General features: G+C 62.0%; 2 protein-coding genes across 2 annotated transcripts in view; both read left to right on the forward strand.

Annotated features, from left to right (window-relative positions):
• The window catches only part of RPTOR (regulatory associated protein of MTOR complex 1), a 98,368-nt gene extending 84,878 nt beyond the window's left edge, over nucleotides 1-13,490 (forward strand). The window contains exons 25-34 of the mRNA XM_016206316.2: nucleotides 1,814-1,919; nucleotides 2,216-2,330; nucleotides 2,672-2,796; nucleotides 3,181-3,285; nucleotides 7,711-7,817; nucleotides 9,173-9,300; nucleotides 9,630-9,716; nucleotides 10,421-10,537; nucleotides 10,715-10,844; nucleotides 11,402-13,490. Coding sequence (XP_016061802.1) covers nucleotides 1,814-1,919; nucleotides 2,216-2,330; nucleotides 2,672-2,796; nucleotides 3,181-3,285; nucleotides 7,711-7,817; nucleotides 9,173-9,300; nucleotides 9,630-9,716; nucleotides 10,421-10,537; nucleotides 10,715-10,844; nucleotides 11,402-11,470 — 1,089 coding nt within the window. The 3' untranslated portion in view covers nucleotides 11,471-13,490. The remainder of the gene's footprint in view (nucleotides 1-1,813; nucleotides 1,920-2,215; nucleotides 2,331-2,671; nucleotides 2,797-3,180; nucleotides 3,286-7,710; nucleotides 7,818-9,172; nucleotides 9,301-9,629; nucleotides 9,717-10,420; nucleotides 10,538-10,714; nucleotides 10,845-11,401) is intronic.
• A 2,149-nt stretch (nucleotides 13,491-15,639) lies between these two features.
• Nucleotides 15,640-22,302, forward strand: CHMP6 (charged multivesicular body protein 6). The gene is made up of 8 exons (XM_087826404.1): nucleotides 15,640-15,715; nucleotides 17,701-17,810; nucleotides 17,932-18,019; nucleotides 18,814-18,900; nucleotides 19,736-19,801; nucleotides 20,029-20,109; nucleotides 21,017-21,071; nucleotides 21,474-22,302. Exons 1-8 carry the CDS (start codon nucleotides 15,653-15,655, stop codon nucleotides 21,527-21,529), a joined length of 606 nt encoding a protein of 201 aa, XP_087682530.1. The 5' UTR covers nucleotides 15,640-15,652; the 3' UTR covers nucleotides 21,530-22,302.
• Nucleotides 22,303-23,335: the final 1,033 nt, after the last annotated feature.

Below are 23,335 nucleotides of genomic sequence, written 5' to 3' on the forward strand. Positions count from 1 at the left end.
GGCCTGAGACTGAGTGTATCAGCAGACCAGAGAAGAACCACAGGGTGTCCCCATAGCCACAGAGCGAGGACTGGACAGGGCTCAGCAGCCACTCAGGATAAAACGTGCACAGGCTGGGGACAGATGGAACCCACCCCCGCACAGGGCACCTGAAACCCAGTCAGCATCACAGTCACTGGAAAATCAGTCTTTTTCTCTAGAATCAGGAATAAGACAAGGGTGTCTCATCTCCCTTCCCAGCCAACATCCCGCGGGCCGACCTGACGGCAGCAGGCAAGAAAGGAGATAGGGTGCAGGTGGAGGGGGTGGGAGTTAGGGTGCAGGTGGAGGGGGTGGGAGTTAGGGTGCAGGTGGAGGGGGTCAGGTACAGCGACCTCCAGTCAGACAGTATCACTGTGGATGGAAATCCCAAACAATCTGAACGCTGCTGGAGTGAGCGAGCTTCGTAGGATTGCAGGGTACAGGGTTGTAGTAGAGAAATCAGGTGCATTCCTACACGAAATGAAACACAGAATGTTCAGACATAAACCAAAAGGAAAGCGCCTCAAGATCCAGGTGCTGAGGGACCCAAGACACTGGTGAGAGACATCATGGAGGCCACGCCCATGGGCTGCAGACACAGCAGTGCCTCCTAAAGTGATGTGCGGGTCGGTACAGCCCACGCCAGGCCCAGCAGCCTTTTAGAAGTCAACAAGCCTGTTCTCAAATTATGGGGAAAATCAGAGGAACCGCAAATAACCCAGTGAGCCTCACAGGTCGTGGTCGGAGGACGCGCCCGGTCTCGAGAGGCTCGCTGCGAAGCTGAGGGAGTCGGGGCCCGTGGACATCAGGATGAAACGCCCTCGGCCAGCAGGGCGGCGGGCCCGGGAGCAGGTCTAGCGCGCACAGCCCACCGACTTCCTACAGAGTCAAAGACAGCTCGTCCCAGTGAGAAGCCAGAACCATGAAACTTCCAGAAGAAAATCCGGTGGCCCGGGGTTAGGCGATGGTTTCTTTAATAAGATACAAAAGGCACAAGCCCTACGAGGAAAAAGTGAAAACAGAAGCTACAGGCAGACGGAAGACACGGTTGTGAGGCACGCGTCTGAAGTTTGCCGACAGGGACGTGCCAGTGACCGCAGGAGGCCCCCTGCTCGGCCGTCACATGGCTGACGTCGGCGGTCAACCCTGAGCGCTGGCTCGCGTCCTGGCGCCAGATCACACTTGCGGTGGAAACGGAGCTTGGTCAGAACCGGCACCGCCCCCTGCCCTCGAGCCCATCCCCCCTTTGCCGACCTCGGCTTCCCCACCCTGACGGCCACGGGCTTGTTTTGAATTCTGTCTGAGCCCCTTAACCTTCTTAACCCAGAGGTGTTGACGGTAAGACTCCGCTCCGAGTCACAGACCACATCCCCCCACGGGCGCAGTGCTGCGTCCCCATGGGCGGCTCAGATCGTAATCTGTTTCTGAGCAGAGCCCAGGGGTGTCGGGAATCGCCCAGCTCTTCCCCACTCTCCAGCCTTGGGGAGCCGGCGGCCACTGCACCCTCGGCCGTATTAGGTGAAGCACAGCTCCTGAAAAGGACCCAGGGTCCCCTCAGGGCCCACTGCCTCCCAAGTGCCCAGGGCAGCCCTGCTCTGGTCACTGCCCTCGGTGGCTCTACCCAGATGCCAGAGAAGGAGCAGAGGCAGACCCTCTGAGCACCAGCCCTTCTCCATCTGGGCTCTGTCCCCACCTGAGGCCCCAGACCAGCCAGCCAGAGGACCCGGTTCTTCAGCATGTGGGGAAATAACAGTTTTTAACTGCTGAACCTAATCTGTGGGTTTTGCTGCAGATCCCAGAAGAGCACGACCTGGAGAGTCAGATCCGCAAGGAGCGGGAGTGGAGGTTTCTGCGCAACAGCTGTGTCAGGAGGCAGGCGCAGCAGCTCATCCAGAAGGGTGAGGGCAGGGGCTTTGAGGTGCAGGGCGGGGCCAGATGGCCCACAGGAAAGGAAGGCTGAGCTTTTCCTCCAGGTCATGCTGCCGGAAGGGGGGCTGGGGAGCCAGTGTGGGGAGTGCCTCACCCCAAGACCCACAGAGCCCCAGGGGTTCTCGCCTGTCTGACCCACAGCCTCTCCCACAAGCGCAGCTCCTGTGTTTGACGTTTTCGGGGGGAGGAGCCAGCCCTCCCCAGGCCAGGGCCCCTGGGTGTGAGTCCATGTTGAGCTAAGGCCGCCATGCCCTCCTCTGCTCAGGCATCACAAGGCTGGACGACCAGATTTTCCTGAACAGGAATCCAGGTGTCCCCTCTGTGGTCAAGTTCCACCCCTTCACCCCGTGTGTGGCCGTGGCTGACAAGGACAGCATCTGGTGAGCTCGTGGGGACAGGCAGCCCCTGGTGTGAGCTGACATCCATCTCACGGTCCTGAGGAGTCCCCGCCTGTGGCTGTGGTGAAAGTGCTGCCCTGAAGTTGGGCCCAGACACCTCCCTCTGTAACCCGGAGCGGATCCTGGTCACACGGCAGTTCGGGGTGGAGTTACTTTGAGGAATCTCCACGCTGCTCCCACCATTCCCACCGGCGGTGCCCCAGGGTTCCCGATTCACCACATCCCCCCACATGTCGTCTCCGTTTTGCCGATGACGACCGGCCTGGGAGGTGTGAGGCGGTATCCCCAGGGGTCTCATGGCCTGTCCCTCTCTCGTCCCCTAGTTTCTGGGACTGGGAGAAAGGGGAGAAGCTGGACTATTTCCACAACGGGAACCCCCGGTACACGCGGGTCACCGCCATGGAGTACCTGAACGGCCAGGACTGCTCGCTGCTGCTCACAGCCACAGGTGAGGGGCGCACACCGCGGGGATTTAAACCCACCACACAGGTGGCAGGGCCCGTGCAAGACCTCAGCATGCACCTGCACAGAATTTACTTCCACCCCGACCGTTTCCTCTGGCAAAGGGGACTGTCCTACATCACAGTGAAGGCTGCTGTCACTAAGGAGTTAGGAGGTTTCCGAGGGAAAGGGCTTCCCTCACCAGTAGTGGGGAGAGCAGATGACCAGTACCAGTTGGTGTCCCAGGGACTGTGTCCACCTCTGGGACCCGGCTCATCCCTGCCCGGGAGAGGCACCTGCTGCCTCGGTCCCCGCAACCTTCGTGAAGCCCACATGGCAAGGTTGAGGGCAACGGGCCTGCGTTCTCACTACCTTCTCTTCTCTCCCCAAGATGATGGCGCCATCAGAGTCTGGAAGAATTTCGCTGATTTGGAAAAGAATCCAGAAATGGTGACCGCCTGGCAGGGGCTCTCGGACATGCTGCCCACAACCCGAGGTGGGTCCTCCTCAGGGATAAAAGGGGGGCTGGGGGACCTGCAGGCCATGATTTCACGTCGGATTCCCCCGTCTCCACAAAAGAGCTTCTACTTGGGAGACATGGCTGTGCAGGTGGCCGTCTGGCCAACCTCTGACCTGCCTGGGTGTGTCACTGGCCTGCATGCACCTGTCCGCCCCTCGTCCTTGGCTGGAAGGGAGGGTTGCTGGGCAAAGCTTTGCCACTGACAGGGCTGGGGGACTTGCATTCTGTGCTCTTTGCACCCAAGTTAATTTCCTCTATGGGGCGAGTGCACGGTGGTCGCCGGCCGTGTGCTTGTGTCTGGGCGTGGAGGCCACATGCGCCCACCTGGCCTGCCCTGTGCTGAGGGTGTGCAGGCGGAGCTGAGCGGGGGTGGCTGCAGCCCCACGGGGACAGTTCTGCACACTGCCTGTCAGGGCCTGAGCTGGGGTGAGAGGTGCCGGCCCCCTGCCGTCCTCCTGGGAGCCAGGTCAGGGGCCGCAGGGCCCCATGGTTCAGCTCACAGGCTTCCAGTCAGGGTCAGGCTGTCAGGGTCCGGGTTCCCAGAGGCCTGGGCAGCGGAGTCCTTTTCTCCCTTCCCGAGATCCCAGAGCCGCTGCTGCTGCTGCCAACAGCCGTGAACTCCCCTCTGCTCCTTCACTGGCCTGGGGCTTCCACCCATCTGTCCACCTCCACGTGGCCTCATCTGTGGCCTGTCCTTGTGCAGCCGTGGTCTTCATAGTGGTGTCTGTGTGGCTCCTTCTCTCCTCCCACCTGGTCCAAGCACCTGTCCTGGGGTCTCCACCCTCAGAGGCGACTTAAAAGGGAGGGACTTCCGGCCACCAGCACACACGGCTCCAGGGTGGACAACTCTTGTGTTTTTTCAGAAACAAACTAGTCATCGATTGCTCCCCAGCCCTCCACACAGCCATTCCCTGTGGCCCAGGGCCCTCCAGGCTGGGCTGTGCACTGATGGGGTGATGGGGCAGCAATCTTGGGGCCCCCAGTCTCTTCCTCGCCTTGTTTCTGGAACCTGCCACCCCTGCTCTGCCTCCTGGCGCAGCTGCCGGGCCAGCTTCTGCCAATTTGGCTGCACTAATGTGTGTGTTTCTGGCCTCTAACCTCCCAAGCTGCCCACATGTCTCCCCACCCTCCAGGCTCCCTCAGCGATGCGGTGTTTCCAAGCACCCGGGCACTTGGAAGTTGGTGCCATGTTAGGCCACATTTCTCAGTGACCACAGCACCTCGGACTTCCTGTCTAGAGACAAACTAGGTCTCAAAACCCTGCTGGTTGAGTTTGGACATTTGTGGGGTAAACACTCGCCCAGGTCAGCAGGCGCGGGGAGGTCTGCCCTGTCTGGGTGAAGCTGCTGCTGCCCAGCTGCTCCCGCCTGTGCCTCCTTCCCTTTCGTCTGCCTGGTGCTCTGAGCCTTTGGGTCAGTTTGCTCTGCCCGGCCAGCTCGCCTTCCATCAGACCCACATCCTGTCTCCTCGCAGGTCTGGCCCGAAAGGTCTCCATCTATCTTGACCACAGTAAGCAGGGAGGTGAGTGCCTTCCCTGCCCCATGACTGCCCAGGGCCGGAGCAGGAGCTGCCCCTCCTCTGCTGGCGGCTGTCCCCACGCCTGCAGCGCCCGCGGGGCTGGCAGAGGGTTAGAGCTGTGGTTCTCCTTCGTCCATCCGTGCAGGCCCGTCCAATACAAGGATGTCAGCCAGTGAGCGGAGATCTTAGAGCCGAGGAGGGAGCCTCCCTAGTGGCCACCCTCCTGGGCCTCCTTACTCCACAGGGGGGCCGAGCCTGGCCGGCTCCGAATCTCACCCCCTCCCCATTCTGCATTGCCCCTCGTGGGCTCCTGCTGCCTTCATGGAGAGTCCGGTGCCCTCCTCCCTCTCCAAGCACGGAGAACACGCAGTTTAGATCTGCTGGCGGGGGCATTGCGGCCGCCGCCTCAGAGTCCTGCGCAGGGCAGTCACTAGGGAGCTCGCTTCCATTTCATCAGAGCGGACACTCCTGATCCAGCTTGTTTTCCCGCCAAAACCTTCAAAAAGAACCTTTTCCAGAAGATTCTTAACACCGAGGCTCTTGCAGCATCTGTTTCCCTGAGAAACCCACCCGTGGGTTTGACTGTTACCAGCGCCGTGCGCAGCTGCCCCCAATGCCCAGCAATAGTGCGTCAACAAACCCGTGCTCGGCTCCAGAAACGGCCGCCCTGGAAACAGGCCTCGATGAGAGGGGCGCGCGTATCGAAAGCAGGGAATGGCTGTGGGGGCGCCGGCTCGGGCAGGAGGCCGGCGGTGCTCTGAGGAGGACACGGGCGAGGGGCACCCAGGAGAAAGGGCCCGGGCAGTGCTGCGGGGCGGTGACTGCGGCACGGCCCGCAGTGTTCTTGGTTCCCAGGCCGGCGTCACACTGCTGCCTCGTTACCTTCGCAACTTTGTCGACGCTCCTCCGGGATAGATACAGTGTTGCCTGTTCTAAGCCCGGGACTGGCGCGCGGGCGGTGCAGCTCTGGCTCCACGTTAAAGCCGCTTCGTTTACATCACTTTTTACAGAGCGAGTCCTTTTTCTCTCTGTCTCACCATGTAGGTAAATTATAAAAAGGTGGGGCCCTTCCAGCCCGGCAACAAAGGTGACACTTTTCTAATCCTCACCTGAGGATATGTTTTATTGATTTTTAGACAAAGAGGAAGGGAGAGGGAGAGAAACATCATCATTGCCTCCCAGACACACCCGACCGGGACTGAACCTGCGCCCTTTGGGTACGTGTCACAGTGCTCCCACCAGCCGAGCCACTGCCCGGGGCGGCCGTGTGCCCCCTGACCTGGGATCTGCAGCGTCCGGGTTGAGGTGTGACCCGCCTTCCCGTGACTTTTCCTCCTTGCCTGTTTAGTTGCTCAGTCTCGCGGGAGGCAGGCGCAGCGTGGGGCTGGTGGGGTGCCGCGTGTCCCTGGAAGCCAGGAACAGGAAGTTCCTGCGGGCATTGTGGCCTTACATTTGAGCATTTTGTGAATAACTCCTCCAGTAAAAAGTTCTAAATGAAGGAAGAATGGTTAGAAAAGAGAAACTGAAGGTCAACATGACCTCTACCCCTGAGCTCCAGAGAGGAAGCTGAGAGGACAGGTGGCGGCCGTGACGGTGACCAGAGGGCTTCTTGGAGAAAGGGTGGGGTCCGTGCCTCTGAAAACCCAGAGAACCAGAGGGCATCTTTTGTGGTTGAGGCCTGGGGCGGGGCAGGGAGGAGGGCAACACAAGGCCAACAGGCCGTGTTGACCTTTCAGCTGGTCGGTGGACATTGGAGCCAGTGCCACACTGTGGGATCGCAGTGGGGCCCCAGGGCAAGCTCCTTCCCACCGTGACAGAGCCCAGGACGGGTCAGAGCCGCCCAGGAGCAACGGATGGGTTGCCCGGCACCCGTGTGTGAGCATGAAATCTCCCTGGGCCTTTGGCCCTTTATTGACCATCAGTCACAGGGAGCAGCTAGGAGTGGAGAGGGCAGTGACCTCCACAGAGCGGTGGTGGTGGCAGCCGGGCCCCCGCGGGTCAGGCACCCTGAGCTGGGAGGAGGAGCTGAGTGGGCAGGGCAGTAGCCACGTCCCCTTGGTGGGCAACAGGACCAGCCAAGCTACAGACCCAGGAGCAGGAGCAGGCAGGGCCCCTTGGGGCAGCGGGCTGGGTGCAGCACAGCCCTGTGTGCCTGAGTGTCTCGATCTGAGAGGTGGCCCTCTGCAGATGGAGCCTCCCTGTCTTGGGTGCCCTCCACCTTCGGGAAGGTCGTCCCCAGACAGAGTGGGAAAGGGAAGCTTTTACTGGGTCTAAAATTTTACTTCTCAAAAAAAAAAAAAGCAAAAATGGCAAACGTTAGAAACTGTTCTATTTGGGAGGTGGGTACAAGGATTTCTGTTGTGTTCTTTCTGTGTGTTTAAAACATTCATAGCTAAACACTTAAAGTTAAGCTTAAAGTTAAGTCTTATTCTGAGTCCCTCCCGTGTGGTCTTAGTGCTATAGACACCTGCTGGCCCGTCCAGTCCCAGTGGGAAAGGCCTCTCACCCCACCTCGGTGCCCGGCCTCTGGAGGTGGCAGCTGCAGGGCCCCTGCTTATTGTGGGAACTGCGGTCCCCGAGCTCCCGCATGGCCCAGAGGGGCACCCATCTCCATGCCCGATGCCCATCTAAGGTCCCCAGACCTGCCTTTTGAACCAGAGACCGGTGTCGTGGACAGTCCTGGGAGGGCGCTGTCCTTCTGGCAGCTGCCTGGGCGTGGCAGGGATCTGGAGACGCCTCCAAACCATTGCCCCATCCAGGACTCGGGGTGCCCTGGGAGCCCCATTTCTAGCTTGTGTGGGTCTGGGTCCTTGATGTTGGCTGGTGGAGGGTCAGCCTAGGATGGGCTCCCACAGTGAGGCTACTGTCCATCTGTCCCCCCAGGAGCTGGAATGGTGGTGGACTGGGAGCAGGAGACCGGCCTCCTCATGAGTTCAGGGGACGTGCGGATCGTCCGGATCTGGGACACGGACCGTGAGATGAAGGTGCAGGTAACTGCTCAGTGCCCCCCAGCTGTCTACACCCTCCTCATGGAAAACCAAGACCAAGAGTCACTGAGCAGCTGTGAGATGACAGTTACCCAGGGTAGGGGGTAGACGAGTGGGGCCTGGGTGCTGGGAGCCGTGTAGCCAACCCCAGAGCCTGTAGAAACCTGCTGGCGGCTGGATGCACATTGGTCGTGATGGTGACCCTTCCCGGCAGTGTGGCTGAGCCTGAGCAGACCCTGCACTGACCCTGCTGTTCCCAAATGTTAACCGTCTGTGGGGGCCAGGGACTGTCGGAGAGCAATGGGACGAAAACATCCTAAATTAGAATGGTTAACTATTGGACTGTGTGCTTCTCAAAGTACCTTCTATTTCTAATTCCAATAAGGAGAGAGGAGTAGGTTGTGTTGCCTAAGACCTCCTGGAAGAATGGCAGCCCAGGGCAGAGCCCCAGCCACTTGCAAAGCCCTCTGGTTAGACAAGAACCTGGTGGGAAGGAAGGCTCGGCTCGTGCCCGGGATCTGATGTAGGAAGGAGGCCTGGGGGAGGGGGAGTTGCAGCCGTGGCAGCCGTGGCCCCTCTGCCTGTCCCACAGTGACGCCGTGGGCCATCATGCTGCGGCCATTCTGAGGATGTGCTGGCTGGGCGAGCCCACCCCCTCCCCACACAGCTAGCGGCCGGATGCCTTGTCACTCACAGGAGCCAGTGCTCTGAGCCCCCTGATCGGCGAGGAAGTGGGGCTGGATCCCAGGCCTTTCCTGCCTTTTAAGCCCCTATGACTGCCATTCCCCAGCCTGCGGGGTCCCCCCCCATGTGCCAAGAGCGCAGGGCCTCTAGGCTGAAGGACATCTCCCCTGTCAAGGCCACGTTTTCTCACCTGCTCCTTCCTGCTGAGTGTTCCTCACTCCTGCCTTTGTCCAGCATTTACAGCCGCAGGATGAACAGCGGGCAGATGGTTTATGGGCTCAGAGCTCCCACTAGACCCTCCCCGGACTCATTAGTTTTCAGCAGGAGCTGATGAGGGTTCCTACTGTCCAGCGTGCATCGTCTTTCTTTTCAGGAAAGAGGGAGGCGTTGGAAAGTTTAATTGGCACCAAAGTCCGTTGTTACCAGCTCATTTGCAGGCAGCAGCCCTGGGGATGGTCTCAGGTGTGCCCTCCCAGCTGGGGCTTTGGTGCGGCCTGGCCTGTCATTTCAGGCGCAGGGGACCTGACTCAACCCCGGGGCCCTGCAGGTCCCTCAGGCTCCTCTGGCCTCTGACAGCGTCCTGGCAGAGAACAGGCACGGTTAGTCCCCTGGCCCAGGCGGCAGGCGCTCAGGCCCCCGTGGAGGCCTCACCAGCTCTCTGTGCTTGGTCCTAGGATATCCCCACGGGCGCGGACAGCTGTGTGACAAGCCTGGCCTGTGACTCCCACCGGTCCCTCATCGTGGCTGGCCTGGGCGACGGCTCCGTCCGTGTCTATGACAGGAGGATGGCCCTCAGCGAATGGTAACTGGGCCACACCTCCTCTCTTGCCGGCACTCCCCATGGAGGCCTCCCTCCCTGTGAGCTGTGGACAAACCATGTGGAACTCCGGGGCAGGGATTCTGGCCAGGCGCTGCCTCCCTGAGCTCAGTTTCCCACCCAAGCTGCGCCAGGCGGGGAGGGAGCTGGAGGGCAGGTGATGGCACCTGTGGGGACTGAGGAGCTGGTGTCCAGCTTTTCTCACTTGCCTGAAGCCCTGGGGCTGGTAGGTGACAGCACCATTACACCCCAGGTCCGGCTCCCCCACCTGCCCGATGGGGCTCTGAGCCCGTGTCCCTTGCTCGTCCCTGCAGCCGCGTCATGACGTACCGGGAGCACACGGCCTGGGTGGTGAAGGCCTGCCTGCAGAAGCGTCCTGAGGGCCACATCGTGAGCGTGAGGTGATATGTGCTGAGCAGCTGCCAGACAGTTGCTGTGGAACATTGTTTACCTGTTTAAAATGCATCCTTGGTATTGAACATCTGTAGTGGTGGTGCCGGGGGCGAGTTCCGGGCAGGGGCCGCCTTGGTCCCCCCGCTGGAGGACTTGGGCGGCAGGAGGACTGCATAGCGGGTGCAGGGGGGTGGGTGGGAGGCGCTCCCCTTAGGCACAGGGCATCCACCAGCGCATGACTGTGGGAGCCCCTGCAGTCGTCCTCCCATAAATCATTTCTGCTGCCAGTAAATTCTGAGCTGAGAGCAGCGAATATTTATTTGCCTGTTAAAGGGACAGCAAAACATAATTTACTGTCACAGCCACCGCTTCTTCAAGGAGCTGCTGTGTCCCTCGTTTGTGACACAAGATCAGAAGGTGACTCCTGGAGCGAAGCCCGTCAGGGCCGAGGGCAGGAGAGAGGCCTCCTGGGGCATGTGCGGCCTCACAGGCCTCCCCTCCCATGGTCCCTGCTGCATGAAATCTAATCTCAGGCACAGGAAATGAGACAAATAAGTCACATCTCTCCCATCTCTGCCCTGTGACGGGGCCTTGGCTGGCTCCCGTGGTGGGTGGTGGTCCTGGAAGCCAGGTTAGTGGGTAGGCCTCACAGGCACTCGGGCTCCCAGGGCTGATGTGCCGGGACTCATGGCACCGTGACCCCTCTCGGCAGCGTGAATGGAGATGTGCGCTTCTTTGACCCTCGGATGCCAGAGTCTGTGAACGTGCTACAGATCGTGAAGGGGCTCACAGCCCTCGACATCCACCCCCAGGCCAACCTGATCGCGTGGTAGGTGCCCACCCCCTCTGCAGGCCTTTCCTGGCCCTGGCCCTGGCCCTGGAGGCTGGACCCAGCTGTCCCTGTAGACCCCCCTCCTGACCCCTGCAGGAGGATCTGGGCCTGCCCCTCCCCCACCCCCAGGAGAAGGGTGCTGACCAGCCCTCTGGTCTGTCTGCTCGTCTGCAGCGGCTCCATGAACCAGTTCACCGCCGTCTATAGTGGCAGCGGGGAGCTCATCAACAGCATCAAGTACTACGACGGCTTCATGGGCCAGCGTGTCGGTGCCATCAGCTGCTTGGCCTTCCACCCGTACTGGGTCTGTGTCCCTGTGCCTGGGGGGGAGGGCTGGGGGCTTGAGGGCCAGCAGCAGCGAGCGGATGGGCTGCAGCGAGGCCCCCCACACCACCTGCCCTGGGCCTCCACCCTCCCCTGTCCAGGGCCATGGCACCAGACTGCCCTCAGTCCTGTCACTCAGGGAACATGTAAAACAGCCCCGCCCTCCACATCACCTGTGGCCCCTGCACTAATGTCACCCTGGAGGGATTTCCATGAGAAGTCTGGGGAACCACAGTCTGTTGTATTTATAGTGAGATTCTACCCACCTGCCTTTGGGCCACCTGGGTTCCATGGGAGCCCAGCGTGCAGCTGTGCCGAAATGCACGACATTCGATCCCCATAGCCATCCCTGGGGGGCAGTCCTGGGGGAGGCTCAGGGACTGGGTAGCTTGTAGGCTCCGGTGCTGGAGGGTGTGTAGGGGCTCTGCTGAAAGCCCAGCTGAGGGTCCCGTCGGTCCTACACCTGCCTCTTGGGTGTAGGGGGGCATCCCCCAGGGCCACTCCCCTGCTCACTCGCTCTCCACTCTCCCCTTGCAGCCTCACCTGGCCGTGGGCAGCAATGACTACTACATGTCCGTGTACTCCGTGGAGAAGCGTGTCAGATAGCGGCGCCGCCCGCCAGGCCGTGTGTACATAGTGGGCCCTCCACGGCCCGGCAACTCTGATCCTGACCTGGCCACTGAGGGCTCCCGGAGGCCCCCGCTGTCTGTCTGTCCTTGCTGTCACACCTGGAGCCCAGGGGAGGGACTCTGGTGGAGCCCTGTGGTGTGAGGGTCGCTTCTCTGCTGAGACACAACTTCTAGGCCGAGGACCAGTCACTGTCCATACCTTCCTGTCTCATTTTCCTGCCAAGAGTTTTAAAGAGGGAAACACTCATTTTATTTTCCAAGTGATCCAAGCATGAGCCCCACAGAGCTCCGAGGTGGACGCCGGCTTCTCCAGGGCTCGGCCACCTGGCGGGTCGCTGGGCTGCCACTGCCTGGCCATGAGCAAGCACCGGTGCAGCCCAGCCTGGCCGAGTCCTCCCGCTTGTGCACACAGGGACTGGGAACAGTTCCAAGCAGGTGGGAGAGGCTGGGGGTTCGAGACCGAGCACAGAGGAGATGAAGGAGCCGGCACCCGGGCCTCTGGCTAACCCACTGGGGCTCACTCCCCTCCCCCCCAACCCCCTGCAATGCAGCCACCTTCCTGGCACGGGCGCAGCCTTGGATTTGAGCTTGGGCCCTGTCACCACAGATCCTTTAGCAGGAGGGGCCTGTGGCCTTGGATGGGCAGGCAGGTCTCTGGTGACTCAGCCACTGCCGAGGCCACGGCTTGTTTCCGTGGAAGGGCTGCTCCTGGCAGGTGCAGTGACAGTGCCCAGGCCTGTGATCTCCCCGCCTGTGTATGCACACATGTCACACACAACACACACGTGCACATGGGAGGCACAGTTGGAGCCCCGAGAGCATCTGGTTAGACAACGTCCAGTCTGCAGGCCCCATCCCCACACAGTGCAGCCGCCACACGGGAGCTCCTTGCAGATTGCGTTAGCTCGTGTCTGTGTGTGTGTACCCATGTATGCAGACATGTATGTGTGATTGTGCAGGCATCTGTGCAAGTGGTGTGTGTGGATGTGCATGTCTGTGTGTGCGAGTGCACAGGTGTGTGCCTGCATGTGCGAGTGTGCTGGTGTGTGCAAACACACGTGTCTGTGCATGTGCGTGTGTGGGTGTGCATGTGCATAGTAGGGAAGCCGTGGCGACAGCTGAGCCAGGAAGGACCACGGAGGATGTGCTGAGCAATCACAGACAGCACTTGGAAAACAAAACAACCACAATGATGATATTTGAAAAGCATTTTTTCCATTTTCCTTGGGAATCAGGATTATTCATATAGAGAACCGAGGAGGCTTAATTAATTCTGCCAGAAAGAGGCCAATAATAGTGTGAATGTGAGTGAGCGGTGACGAGAGCTTAAAGGCCCTTGCACTGCAGAAACTGGCTCTGCCTCAGCCAAGGGCGTGTGCGGGGACAGAGCCCCCCGGCAGTACAGCCTGGGAGCCCTGGGCCAGTCTCCGTGGGACTGGACGGGGCGGGATGGGCTGGGCCGGGCGGTGGTCCCGCCCATGGGCCCTGCTTGTCCCCTCCAGGAGAAGGCTCTGGGACAGAATTCCCACTCTGGCTCTGTGACTTTCTGCCATGTTCTGGGTGAGAGCCACGCGAGGTCAGGAAGCCACAGAAAGTCTCGCTCCCCACACGGTGCCTGTCAGCTCTGTGAGGTGCTCCTGGCACCAGACCTTCCAGAAGCTGAGCTCCACCCATAGACACTGAGGGCGTGTCTGATTCGTGGATCAGTTCCCCTCCAGATCCCAGGCTTACGTGCGGTTCTGTTTGTTTTGAGACAAAACTGACCTGTCCCAGCGTGGCCACTGCCCTCTGTGGGGTGACCATGGCCACCATGAGAGGGTGTGCCCAGGTTGAATGCGAAAATTCAATCATGAAGTTGACCCAGGCTCCGGGGCCTGACCTAAAGGTTCATTTATCTCTATTTATTTTACCAGAACAAGAATTGGAAAGACTTTGACAAACATGGGATTGTAATGTGGATGGGAGAGCGGTGGTGGACAATAAACGCTAATGAATAAGTGGGCCACGTTGGCGGCTTGGTCTGTGAAAACAGCACATCGGCCACGTGAACGTGAGCAGTTCCACGCTTGGGGGGGGTCCTGAAGATGGATCAGCAGGCCCACAGGGTGTGTGGGAAGCCAGGGGTGCTGGGTCACTTCACACTTTCTGGCTGTGGCTTCCTGCAGTCGGCTTGGGGACAGGCTCTTGTCACCCCCCTGGGACAGGGAACAGGCTCTGGCATCCAGACCCCAAGGGGCTGGGCAGCACCCCAGGAAGTGGTTGTGCCCACCAGCTGCAAAAGGGGTGAGAAGTGAAGCTGGCATCAGGGTTGGATGCCCTGGGGTGCGATGCACGGACAAGCCTCCTGGGGCGTGGGGTCACCATCGCTGCCTCCGCACCCAGTGAGGGGCTTGTCTGCCTCCTGGAGAAGCCCCCGACCGCTGTGCCTGGCCCGTGTGGCTGAGGGGAGGTGGTGTGGGTGCTTGGTGTGGCTCTTTGTCCCTGAAGAGGTGCCAGCAACGTGGTGACACGGGAGCCTGGCCACCAGCTAAGGCAGGAAAGGACTTGGGGAGGCTCCCACCAGGGTCCTCGGAATGGACAGGAGATATCCCCGACGAGGGGTGAGGGGCAGCCAATGGCAGGGCATGTGGGGGCCAGAGGGGCAGGGCAGGCTGTGACCAGGGTGCGGGTCCGGGGGTACTCAGGAGGAAGGGGCCAGGACGGGAAAGGCGTGGCCCCCGGCCCGGTCCCAGATCAGGGAGCCCTGGCTGCGCTGGGCGACGGGCCAGCAGCCCGCACCGGGCCCTGGGGTCTGGGCTCTGCAGGAAGCCCCCTGGGGAGCGGGCATCCTGCGGGGAGTCCTCCAGCCCACAGCCACGGGCCAGCTTGGGAGAGGGTCCCCCGGGCAGTCACACCTGGTGATCACTGACCCCTGGGCCGCGAAGCTGCTTCTGAGCCCCGAGTTTGGGGGCGTCGTTCCCCTGTGCGTGACGCTGCATAACAGCCCAAACCCAGCAGCTCACAGCTAGAGGGGCCGCGTGCCCGCCGGCCGTCCTGCAGTGCCACCGCGTGGCCACCGCGGGGGTCGCCACGGCCCGACCCCGCGCAGCCTGGTGCCCCCTGGGGCCTGAGCGAGGCGGTGTGACCCCCAGACCAGCGCTGCCTCTCCCAGGCCTTGTCTCCTGAGCTCTCGAGCTCCCTGAAGATGTGTCTCAGCCCTTAACCCCCTGCCGCCCGGGTCCCGCCAGGGGCGCTGGCAGGCGGGCCACCCCGCAGGTTATGTGGAGTGTGGCCCCCGCCCCAATTCATGCGGAGTCCTACCCCCAGCACCTCAGTGTCCCCTTATTTGGAGAGGTCCTCATAGAGGCCATCAAGTTAAAATACGGTCATTGTGCGGGCCCTTGCCTGTGACTGTCCTCATGAGAGGGGGGCACGTGGACAGACCCACAGGGAGGGGGCCCAAGAAGACGGAGGCAGGACAGGGCGGTGCGAACCCACAGCGGGAGGGGACACGGGCCGGGCCTGCCGACGGGACCCGACGCGGAGCTTTAGTGGAGAGTCGTGACCCGCCGCCCAGGGCCCGGCCGAGAGGCGGGCAGAGGGTCCCCTTTGGTGGGGTCCAAGTGCGAGGTCCCCCGTCCTGTGCCCCTCGGTGCCTAGACCATGGCGAGTCATCTCCTGCTGCGGAGCCACGCAACCTGCGGCGAGGCGACGAGGCAGCGCCGGGTCCCTGCGGCCCGAGCTGGTGGCCGGCAGGGGGCGCTGGGCGGCGGCTCCTCCTTCGGGCCTCTGCGGGCTGCTGGGTCCTCGACCTGGCGGCTCCCAAGACACTGGCCGTGTGGCCTTTCGCGCCGGCCTCGGAGGTCACGCTGCGCGCGGTGCACCTGCGAGGGCCCCCTAAGTAGGTCGGAACGCTTCGCCCCCGTCTACAGAGGCGGGGCCTTCTGGGAACGCGCCCGGAGCGGCGCCCCCACCACCTCCCGGCCCCAGCGCGGTTCTCCGTGGCCCTTCCCGTGCGGGCCGCAGGGGGCGCTGTGTCGTGGCTCGCGCTCTGCGGCGCCTGGCCCCGCGCGGCCGCCGTCGGGGGCGGGGCGGGGACGGCGTCCCGCAGGCGACGGCGCGACGGCGCGACGGCTCGGCGGCGGGAGGGAGGGCGGGCGGGGGGCGCGGGCCGGGCGCCATGGGCAACCTGTTCGGCCGCAAGAAGCAGAGCCGCGTCACGGAGCAGGACAAGGCCATCCTGGTGAGCCGGGCGCGCGGGCGGGCGCGGCGTCCTGGGCCGGGCGGGGCGGGGCGGGGCGACCTCGGGCACCGCGCGAGGCCCGGGTGGCGGCGTCGGGGAGGCCTCTGCGCCCGGAGCTCGGGGTTTTCGGAAAGCGGGACCAGCCCGCGAGCCGCCGCGGCCACCGGGGTTCCCCACGGGCTCGCGCCCGCGAGGCCGCGCTCGGGCGGGGAGGCCAGGGCCGCCCCCGAGGCCTGGGGACCCGGGGCCACCTCCCGGCTGCTGCGTCCGGGGCCGGACGGGCGCTCGTTGCCATGGCGACGGCGATGCGCTCCCGCTTCCGGGCGCTCCGCGTGAAGTTAGTTCCGTGGAGAGGGTCCCACGGTGGGTTCAGTGGGTGCTGGGTCCGAGCCGCCCGTTTCTGCCGCGAGGAAAAGGCGTCGGAGGGAGGCGTCGGCAGCGAGGGCGGCGCTCGTCTCCGCGCTCGCCCCGCTTCCCGAGTTTTCGCAACGCGGGTGGTTTTTGTTCTGAGACTCAGAGGAACTGCAGGGAGCGGCCTTTTAGCCTTAGCTTCCGAAACCGTAAGTTCTCAGGGTTCTTAACGGAAGCTCCCCAGAAGCAGCGGCGGCCGCGGACATGGCGGTCACGGGCCAGGTCAGCACAGCTTGGGCACCCGAGGCGGTGGTCAGGGTGGGCCCTGAAGGACGGAGAGCCCCCTCGGCCCCGCCCACAGGCGGCCCCGCCTCCACCCGGGCCCGCCCACAAGAGGCCCCGCCTCCACCCGGGCCCCGCCCACAAGAGGCCCCGCCTCCACCCGGCCCCGCCCACAGGCGGCTGCCTCCACCTGGGCCCCGCACCCGTTCGCTTTGGGCTGACCCAGCCCCTGGCCGAGCAGGAAGCCCTGAGGCCATTCTCTTCTAAGGACCCGCCTTCGGGCCTCTCCAGGAGACCTGTCACTTGCCAGGTGTCCACCTTGTGGAGATCCCCACAGGGACCATGTGATTTGCGCACAATTTGCAAGTCATTGGCTGATGTTTCCTAGGGTGAAAGGCCAGCTGAGAAACGACAGGGCCCAGTGCCTGGCCTGTGACCCTCTGCCAAGACCACTCATTTTACACGGTGGGCCCCTTGGCTACACTGCCAGCATGGATGATGGCCCCGGGGGCAGGGGTGGGTGTCTGCGGCCTGGAGAGGAAAGGCAGCCAGAGCTGGCGAGAGCGGGCACCTTTCATTGTAGCGTCACCAGGCCGACCACAGGCCAGGCAGTGCCCTGGGGCAGACACTACAGAGACCTGGCAGAGGGAGCTTTGCAACCCACCCCTCCAGGCTGAGCCGAGGGCATCTCCACTGGCGGATCATTCCTCGCTGTGTTGAGTCTTAAAGATATGCGTCCCCTTGACTAACTTGCTCAGAGTGACCCACCAGAAAGACACAGTCCTGCAGGTCCAAGACACCCAATGTCTGCAGGTATCTTCACAATGTCCTGACGCAATGGCATTTGGTGGAAACGTGAATGCCTAGGACAGGGGACGACTGGCTCGAGTGCATGAATAACCGTGTATCCTTTCCAGGACAGTGCACAGGAGCCCGAGGTGCTCGGCAGGGTCACCTGCTGTCCTCTCAGACTCATGACCAGTGACGAGCAGGGAAGATAAGGAAGTGGCAGGAGCCCACAGGAGCAGAGCCGGAGGGCAGCCCACTGCTGGGGTGGGAGGGTGACTGTCAGAACCTTCGAGGGACTGCAGCACCCCCTGACCTGACACCAGAGCACCCACGCTTCTCAGAGACCACAGTCAAAGCTGCATAGTGGTGGCTTTCAGAGCTGTGGACATGGCTGGCTGATTGGGGGAGCCGCCCTGTGCGCTGCAGGGTGCTGAGCAGAATAGCTGGCCTCCCCACTAGGGCCTTCTCCCTCCCCAGGATCTGACAGTCAGGAGTGTCTCGACACTGCCCCGTGTCCCCTGGGAGGCAGAGGGTCGGTGTTAATGCAACACTTTTCTTGGCAGCAACTGAAGCAGCAGCGGGACAAGCTGAAGCAGTACCAGAAGAGGGTCACACAGCAGCTGGAGCGGGAGCGGGAGATCGCCCGGCAGCTCCTGCGGGAAGGCAGGAAGGAGTGAGTGCATCTGGCCAGGCGGCTGGGCCAGAGGGGCTGGGGTGGGCCCAGAGGCCAGGGGCAGTGGAGAAGCCCGGGGGGTGGGGAGAGCTGCTTGGTCATCACCGGGTTCCCCGTGCAGGCGGGCCAAGCTGCTGCTCAAGAAGAAGCGGTATCGGGAACAGCTGCTGGACAAGACAGAAAACCAGATCACCAGCCTGGAGACCATGGTAGGCCAAGGGGGGAGCTGAAGGGGTGCAGGGGATCCCCTTCGGGACTGAACCATACCTTTCCTTTCTTGGACCTCTCAGCCTGAGGCTCAGGAGTGGTGAGGCCTGGAGCTGGAGGTGGAGAGGGGTTTTTTTTTTTTTTAAATATCTTTATTGATTTCAGAAAGGAAGAGAGAGAAAGAGAGAGAGAGAGATAGAAATGTCAATGATGAGAGAGTCACTGATTGGCTGCCTCCTGCATGTCCCCAACTGGGGATCAAGCCCACAACCTGGGCATGTGCCCTGACCGGGAATCGAACCTTGATCTCCTGGATCCTAGGTCAGTGCTCAACCACTGAACCACGCTGGCCAAACTGGAGGGGGATCTTTGATGGGAGCCTGATGGTCTTAAGGGGTGGGGGAGCAGGTAGGCTCTTGCAGGATGGTGGTTGGGGGGCTAGGCCACTTCTAGGTGATTCATGTGGGCAGGGGGTCTGCCCTGGTGGTAGGGAGCCAGCAGGAGCCTCCTGGGGCATCCGTGGTGTTAGGCGCTGAACAAGATGTTCTGCCCTTTTGCCACCCAGAGCTGCTAGTAAGCAATGGGTCGCCCTTCCTGGGCGCTTTCATCCCTACTTCGGCCCCTGAAGTGTGGTGAGGGCAGGAAGGTCGGGGGGGGGGGGGGGGGAGGCTGTCTTCCTAAAGCGGAAAGTGCTTCGACCATCAGTCCGTAACGGTGTTGTCCTAAATCCATCATGGGTCTGGAAGAGGCAGAGGCAGCCCCTGACCTCACGGGTCTGGGCCGGTTTTCTCCACAGGTCCAGAGCATTGAGTTCACCCAGATTGAAATGAAGGTGGTGGAGGGGCTGCGGTTTGGAAACGAGTGTCTGAGTAAGATGCACCAGGTGGGTCCTGAGCTATAGCAGAGAGGGGTCGGGATGGGGACGGGGGGCTTGCCCCACACAGTGCCCTGAGGCCATGCCTGTACCAGGATGTGTCTGCTGGATGGGGAGTGGGGAGCCATTACCACTGGGAGAGGGTAAGGCAGACTGATGTTGACCTGAGAGCAGGGTGGTGGGCAGACACTTTCAAGTTGGGTCCACAGGTGTTGACATGACCAGAGGGAAATTCTGGTTGGGCGGGGGGTGGGGGTGGGGGGGGTGGGAGCTAACCAGGAGGGCTTCCTGGAGGAGGTGAACACAGCCTCGTCTTAGAGCAGCATGGCTGTGGCTGGTGAAAGGAGAGCAAAGCCGAGGGAGGCTGTGCCACCACCCTGCCCCTGCCTCCTCTGAGTAAGATGGGGTGGCTGGTGGAGAGCCTGGTTTGCTGCTTTTCTGGGGCGAGTGTGGCTGCCACTCAAGCAATGATGCTGCTTGGAACTTGCCACCAGGAGAATTGAATCACCTGCCCAGGGAAAACGTTTCACACTTTTTACTTGTTTTCACCTGAAACTGGGGGCGGATTTGGGTACAGGGTCTGGTGAGAAGCACCGTGGGAGTCTGAGTGCAGCTGAGGCTTCTGGGAGGCTGGTCTGGCAGCTCCGGGGCCTCCGTCGCTGTGGCCCCTGGCAGGGCCCTGCCTGGGACAGTGACTGGAGATGTGTTGTGTCCTGCTGGGCTGGCTTTGTTTGAACAGGAACAGGGGTGAGGCCTTGTGCCCTACTGTCCAGGCGGCCCACACGCAGGGGCTCTTGTAAAGGCCTCGCTGACAAGACTTGAGAACTTCCATCGGTTTCTCTAGGTGATGTCCATAGAGGAGGTGGAGCGGGTGCTGGACGAGACTCAGGAGGCTGTGGAGTACCAGCGGGTAGGTGTCCCCATGGCCTTGGGGCCCACCTTTCACCAGCCAGCGGGTGCCCTTGCCAACTCGGTGAATGTCCACGGGCCGCCCTTGGTTCCCAACGTCTGCTGCCTCGTGGTGGCCACCTCCTCAAGTGAGGGGCCTTGAGCCAAGGCTGTGCCCCTCCCCCAAGGGGCTGCCTCCCCCTTCAGCCTGGCCCCGCCCCACACTTCACCTGGCCCCTCCTTTTGCAGCAAATTGATGAGCTGTTGGCAGGAAGCTTCACTCAGGAGGACGAGCAGGCCGTCCTGGAGGAGCTGGATGCCATCACTCAGGTAACGGGCGCACGGAGCTGTCACGCAGGTGACGGGACTGCCCCTGCTTCCGGGTGTCACGGTGGCTGAGCCTGTCGAGCGCCTGTGTTGGGTTTTACTTGAGCACACAGGCTGGTTTTGTCCCCGACACGATGGGCATTTTTGCCACATGAGCCCGTCCCCCGCTCCCCTGGCCGACAGCAGGGAAGCCTGACTTGGAAAGTGGTTTAGGGGCTGTGCACCCAGGAGCGTTGCCAGCAGGTGGGGGCTGCTAGCGAGCTGTGCCTGGACACAGCGGAGAGCCACTGCCCTTGTCCCCTCAGCCTTCCTCCCCAGGGGGCAGGAATGTAGTTTTGCGATCAGGCAGGTCTTCTTCCCTGGGTAGCCACTCTGTCTTGCACAGCCCTGCACAGGTCGGCCCCAAAAGCCTCGACCAGGCAGGACTGTCCCGTCCAGGCCCTGAGGTCTGTGCTCCCTGGCGAGGCAGCCTCCATCTTTGGGCCACTGCCCTAGGATGCCCCACCCACTATGCTCCAGCCCACATCACCTGTCCCCCATCCTGTCCCGCAGGCTGGCCAGCCTTAGCGACGCTGCTCGTCCTGTGGGGCCCTGTGTACTTGCCTGCTGGTTCACTTCCTGCCCCGGGCCCGAGAGGCAGCCCACCACATAGCAGACCTGGGTGCCCAAGGTCCTGGCACGGCCCAGACTCTGACCGAGATGTCAGGAATCCCCTCAGGGCCCTGGGGCGGGAAGACGCCACCCGTCACTTGTCTCAGCGATGCTGGCAGCTGAGCAGGGTGCCCTCAGGGGCTTGGAGCTGTAGGATCCTGTGGGCTCTAACCCAGTGTGGGCAGGTAGTGGATGGACCCTTCCTCCCCAACAAGGCAGACCTCTGGGTCATGTCCCAGCCCTTCCCTTTCTCCTGCAGGAACAAATCGATCTCCCAGAGGTTCCTTCAGAGCCCCTTCCTGAGAAGAAACCAGGTACTCCCTGTTCTGTGCTGGGGAAATTGTGAGTTCTAGACAGAGCAAAGTGCTCTGGCCGGGGGATCTGCCCTCTCCCCGGCTCGGTGGGTGAACACCAGCCTCACCCTGGGGTGGGTAACCTCGGAGGAGCTGACGCCTACTAGGAGAGGCGTGTCCTGAAGGTAGGAGCCTGAAAAGGCCAGTTGAGCTGTGCAGGCTACCCTGGGCCAGTGTCCTCTAAGTGTCCTGGCCCTGGGACGACCATCCCCTGGCATCCCCTAACAGGCCTTCGAAATTCCCCACCGGACCCTGACTGGCGGGTTACAGATGCTTCTTTCTGGTCTGCCGCCGCACCCTGGAGCTCCTGTCTTCTGCGGGCCATTTCTCCACAGGACAAACGTCTCTCTGTTTCCTCCACAGAGAAAGTCCCCATCAAGGCCAGGCCCAGGCAGGCGGACCTGGTGGCAGCCTCCTAACTCAGCCCCCTTGAGCAGGACTGGCAGGGACTCCTCGGGACTGGGGCCCACAGAGAGCTTGGGTGTATGGCCAGCCCTGACCGGGCTCCCAGGAGGCCAGTGCCAGGCCAGGCCAACGGTGCTGATGGTGCAGTGCATGCGGGGCTCCTGTCAGGGAGACTCCATGGAGCCTTCCCAGGGTCAGGATCTTCTGCCTCGCTCTCATTTCGGATTAAATGGCAACATTCAAACCCTCTCGCCAAACGCAAACACAGCTTCTGAAGCTGTGGCTCCCATGAGGCCATGGACAGCTGGACACACCTGGTGCTGTTCACACTTCCTATTCCTGGCCCCCGAGGGCCCATGGCCACTGGCTTCTGTCAGAAACCTCTCCATGCTCTGTGTCTGCATTTGGGGGTGTGGCCGGGAAGGGCCCATCCCTGTTGCATTGATGACCCCAGGAGCCCGGACCAGCTGTCACTTGTGGGTCCTGCTGAGAACGGACATTACAAGACAGCCAGCGTGTCCTGCTGGGGTTCCCGGAGGTGCTGACAGGATACGTGTGTCTATGGGACTCCCTGTGGCCAAGACCTGGGAACCTGCAGAGGCCTGGGCCTGCTGACCTGTCAGCTCTGAGCTGTCACCACCAGAGCTGGCCGTGGAGGTGGAGTTGCTTCACTGGATCACGGTTCACTCTGGGATTAGTCTCGCTGGGGTTTCACTCCCAACAGGAACAGAAACGAGACCTCCCCAGCCCCGTGAACAGGTTGGCCCCCATTAAAGTTGACCCTGCACGCCTGCCGCCTCGTGGACTGGGGTTGGGAGCTCCAGGGTGGGTTAGAGGTGCCCCCACCTATCCCAGGTGTCCCTTGAACCCCATGGCGCACTCACTTGAAGGCACCTGTTTGGGCAGCACCACAGTGGGGCCGGGTGTCGGGAACAGGTGGAGGTTCTCTTTCTCCCTGCCATGGGCAGGAGGCAGGACAGGGCTCTGGTGCCAAGCTGGCCTTGGTTCTCTCGGTCACCTCTGGACAGCTGCTCTCAGCTAGATGCAGGGTGGCGCTCTGGCCCCACCTCCCTTAGAGGGGCACTGATAGCCTCTCCTTGTCCAAGAGCTGTTGTGTGACTCCCCTGACTTGTAGCCGGGGCTCAGACCCTCATGGTGAGGGAGGGTGGGCAGTTTGGTGCCCCCGGGGGCTGGTTGGGATGCCCAGGCAAGAAGCGAGATGCCCCAGAGAGCAAGCAGGCAACAGCGAGGAGAGAGAAGGGGGCATCCTATCTAAGGGCTCTTTTGTGGATGTGCCAGGGCTGGGCTTCTGGAGAGAAGCCGGGCATCTGGATTTTCAGGTGCAGGGATCCTCAGCAGGTGCAGCGCATGCTTCTGCCAGCAGGGGGCTCTGCCTGCTAGTCTCTGGATTTTGCAGGAACCAGCATGGCCAGTTCCAGTCTGCCGGGCACCTCCTGCCATCTGTCCCTAGGACTCCCGAGGGCCAGCCATTCTCACCTAAAAGGAGGGGCAGGCCCATGACCCTGTCCCTCTGCAGCCTGGCTCTGGGCCCGGGGAGGAGAGAGGGGATGGATGGCCTGCTTCTAGGGAGGCGCAGAGCATGGCCCCAGCCCCTCCAGACCCCAGCAGCAGAGTGGGCCCAGATCCCCTCCTGGCTCTGACCAGAGCAGGCAGAGCTGGGAGGCAACGGGCAGAGGTGGGTGACAGCACCAGCCCCAGGGTCGGAGTTGCAGTCTCAGCAGTGCCCACAGATGGAATAGGGGGCCCCTGCCAGCAGGTACAGCTGCGTGGTCTCTCCCACCCCCCATGGGAAGAGGCCT

This window comes from Miniopterus natalensis, chromosome 17, assembly GCF_054644295.1.
Source record: "Miniopterus natalensis isolate mMinNat1 chromosome 17, mMinNat1.hap1, whole genome shotgun sequence".
NCBI lineage: Eukaryota > Metazoa > Chordata > Mammalia > Chiroptera > Miniopteridae > Miniopterus > Miniopterus natalensis.

Coding starts and splice junctions, on each gene's coding strand:
- CHMP6 (XM_087826404.1), top strand. CDS start 15,653: ATGGGCAACCTGTTCGGCCGCAAGAAGCAGAGCCGCGTCACGGAGCAG. Junction 17,811..17,931: donor CTGCGGGAAGGCAGGAAGGA/GTGAGTGCATCT, acceptor TTCCCCGTGCAG/GCGGGCCAAGCTGCTGCTCA. Junction 19,802..20,028: donor AGGCTGTGGAGTACCAGCGG/GTAGGTGTCCCC, acceptor CTCCTTTTGCAG/CAAATTGATGAGCTGTTGGC.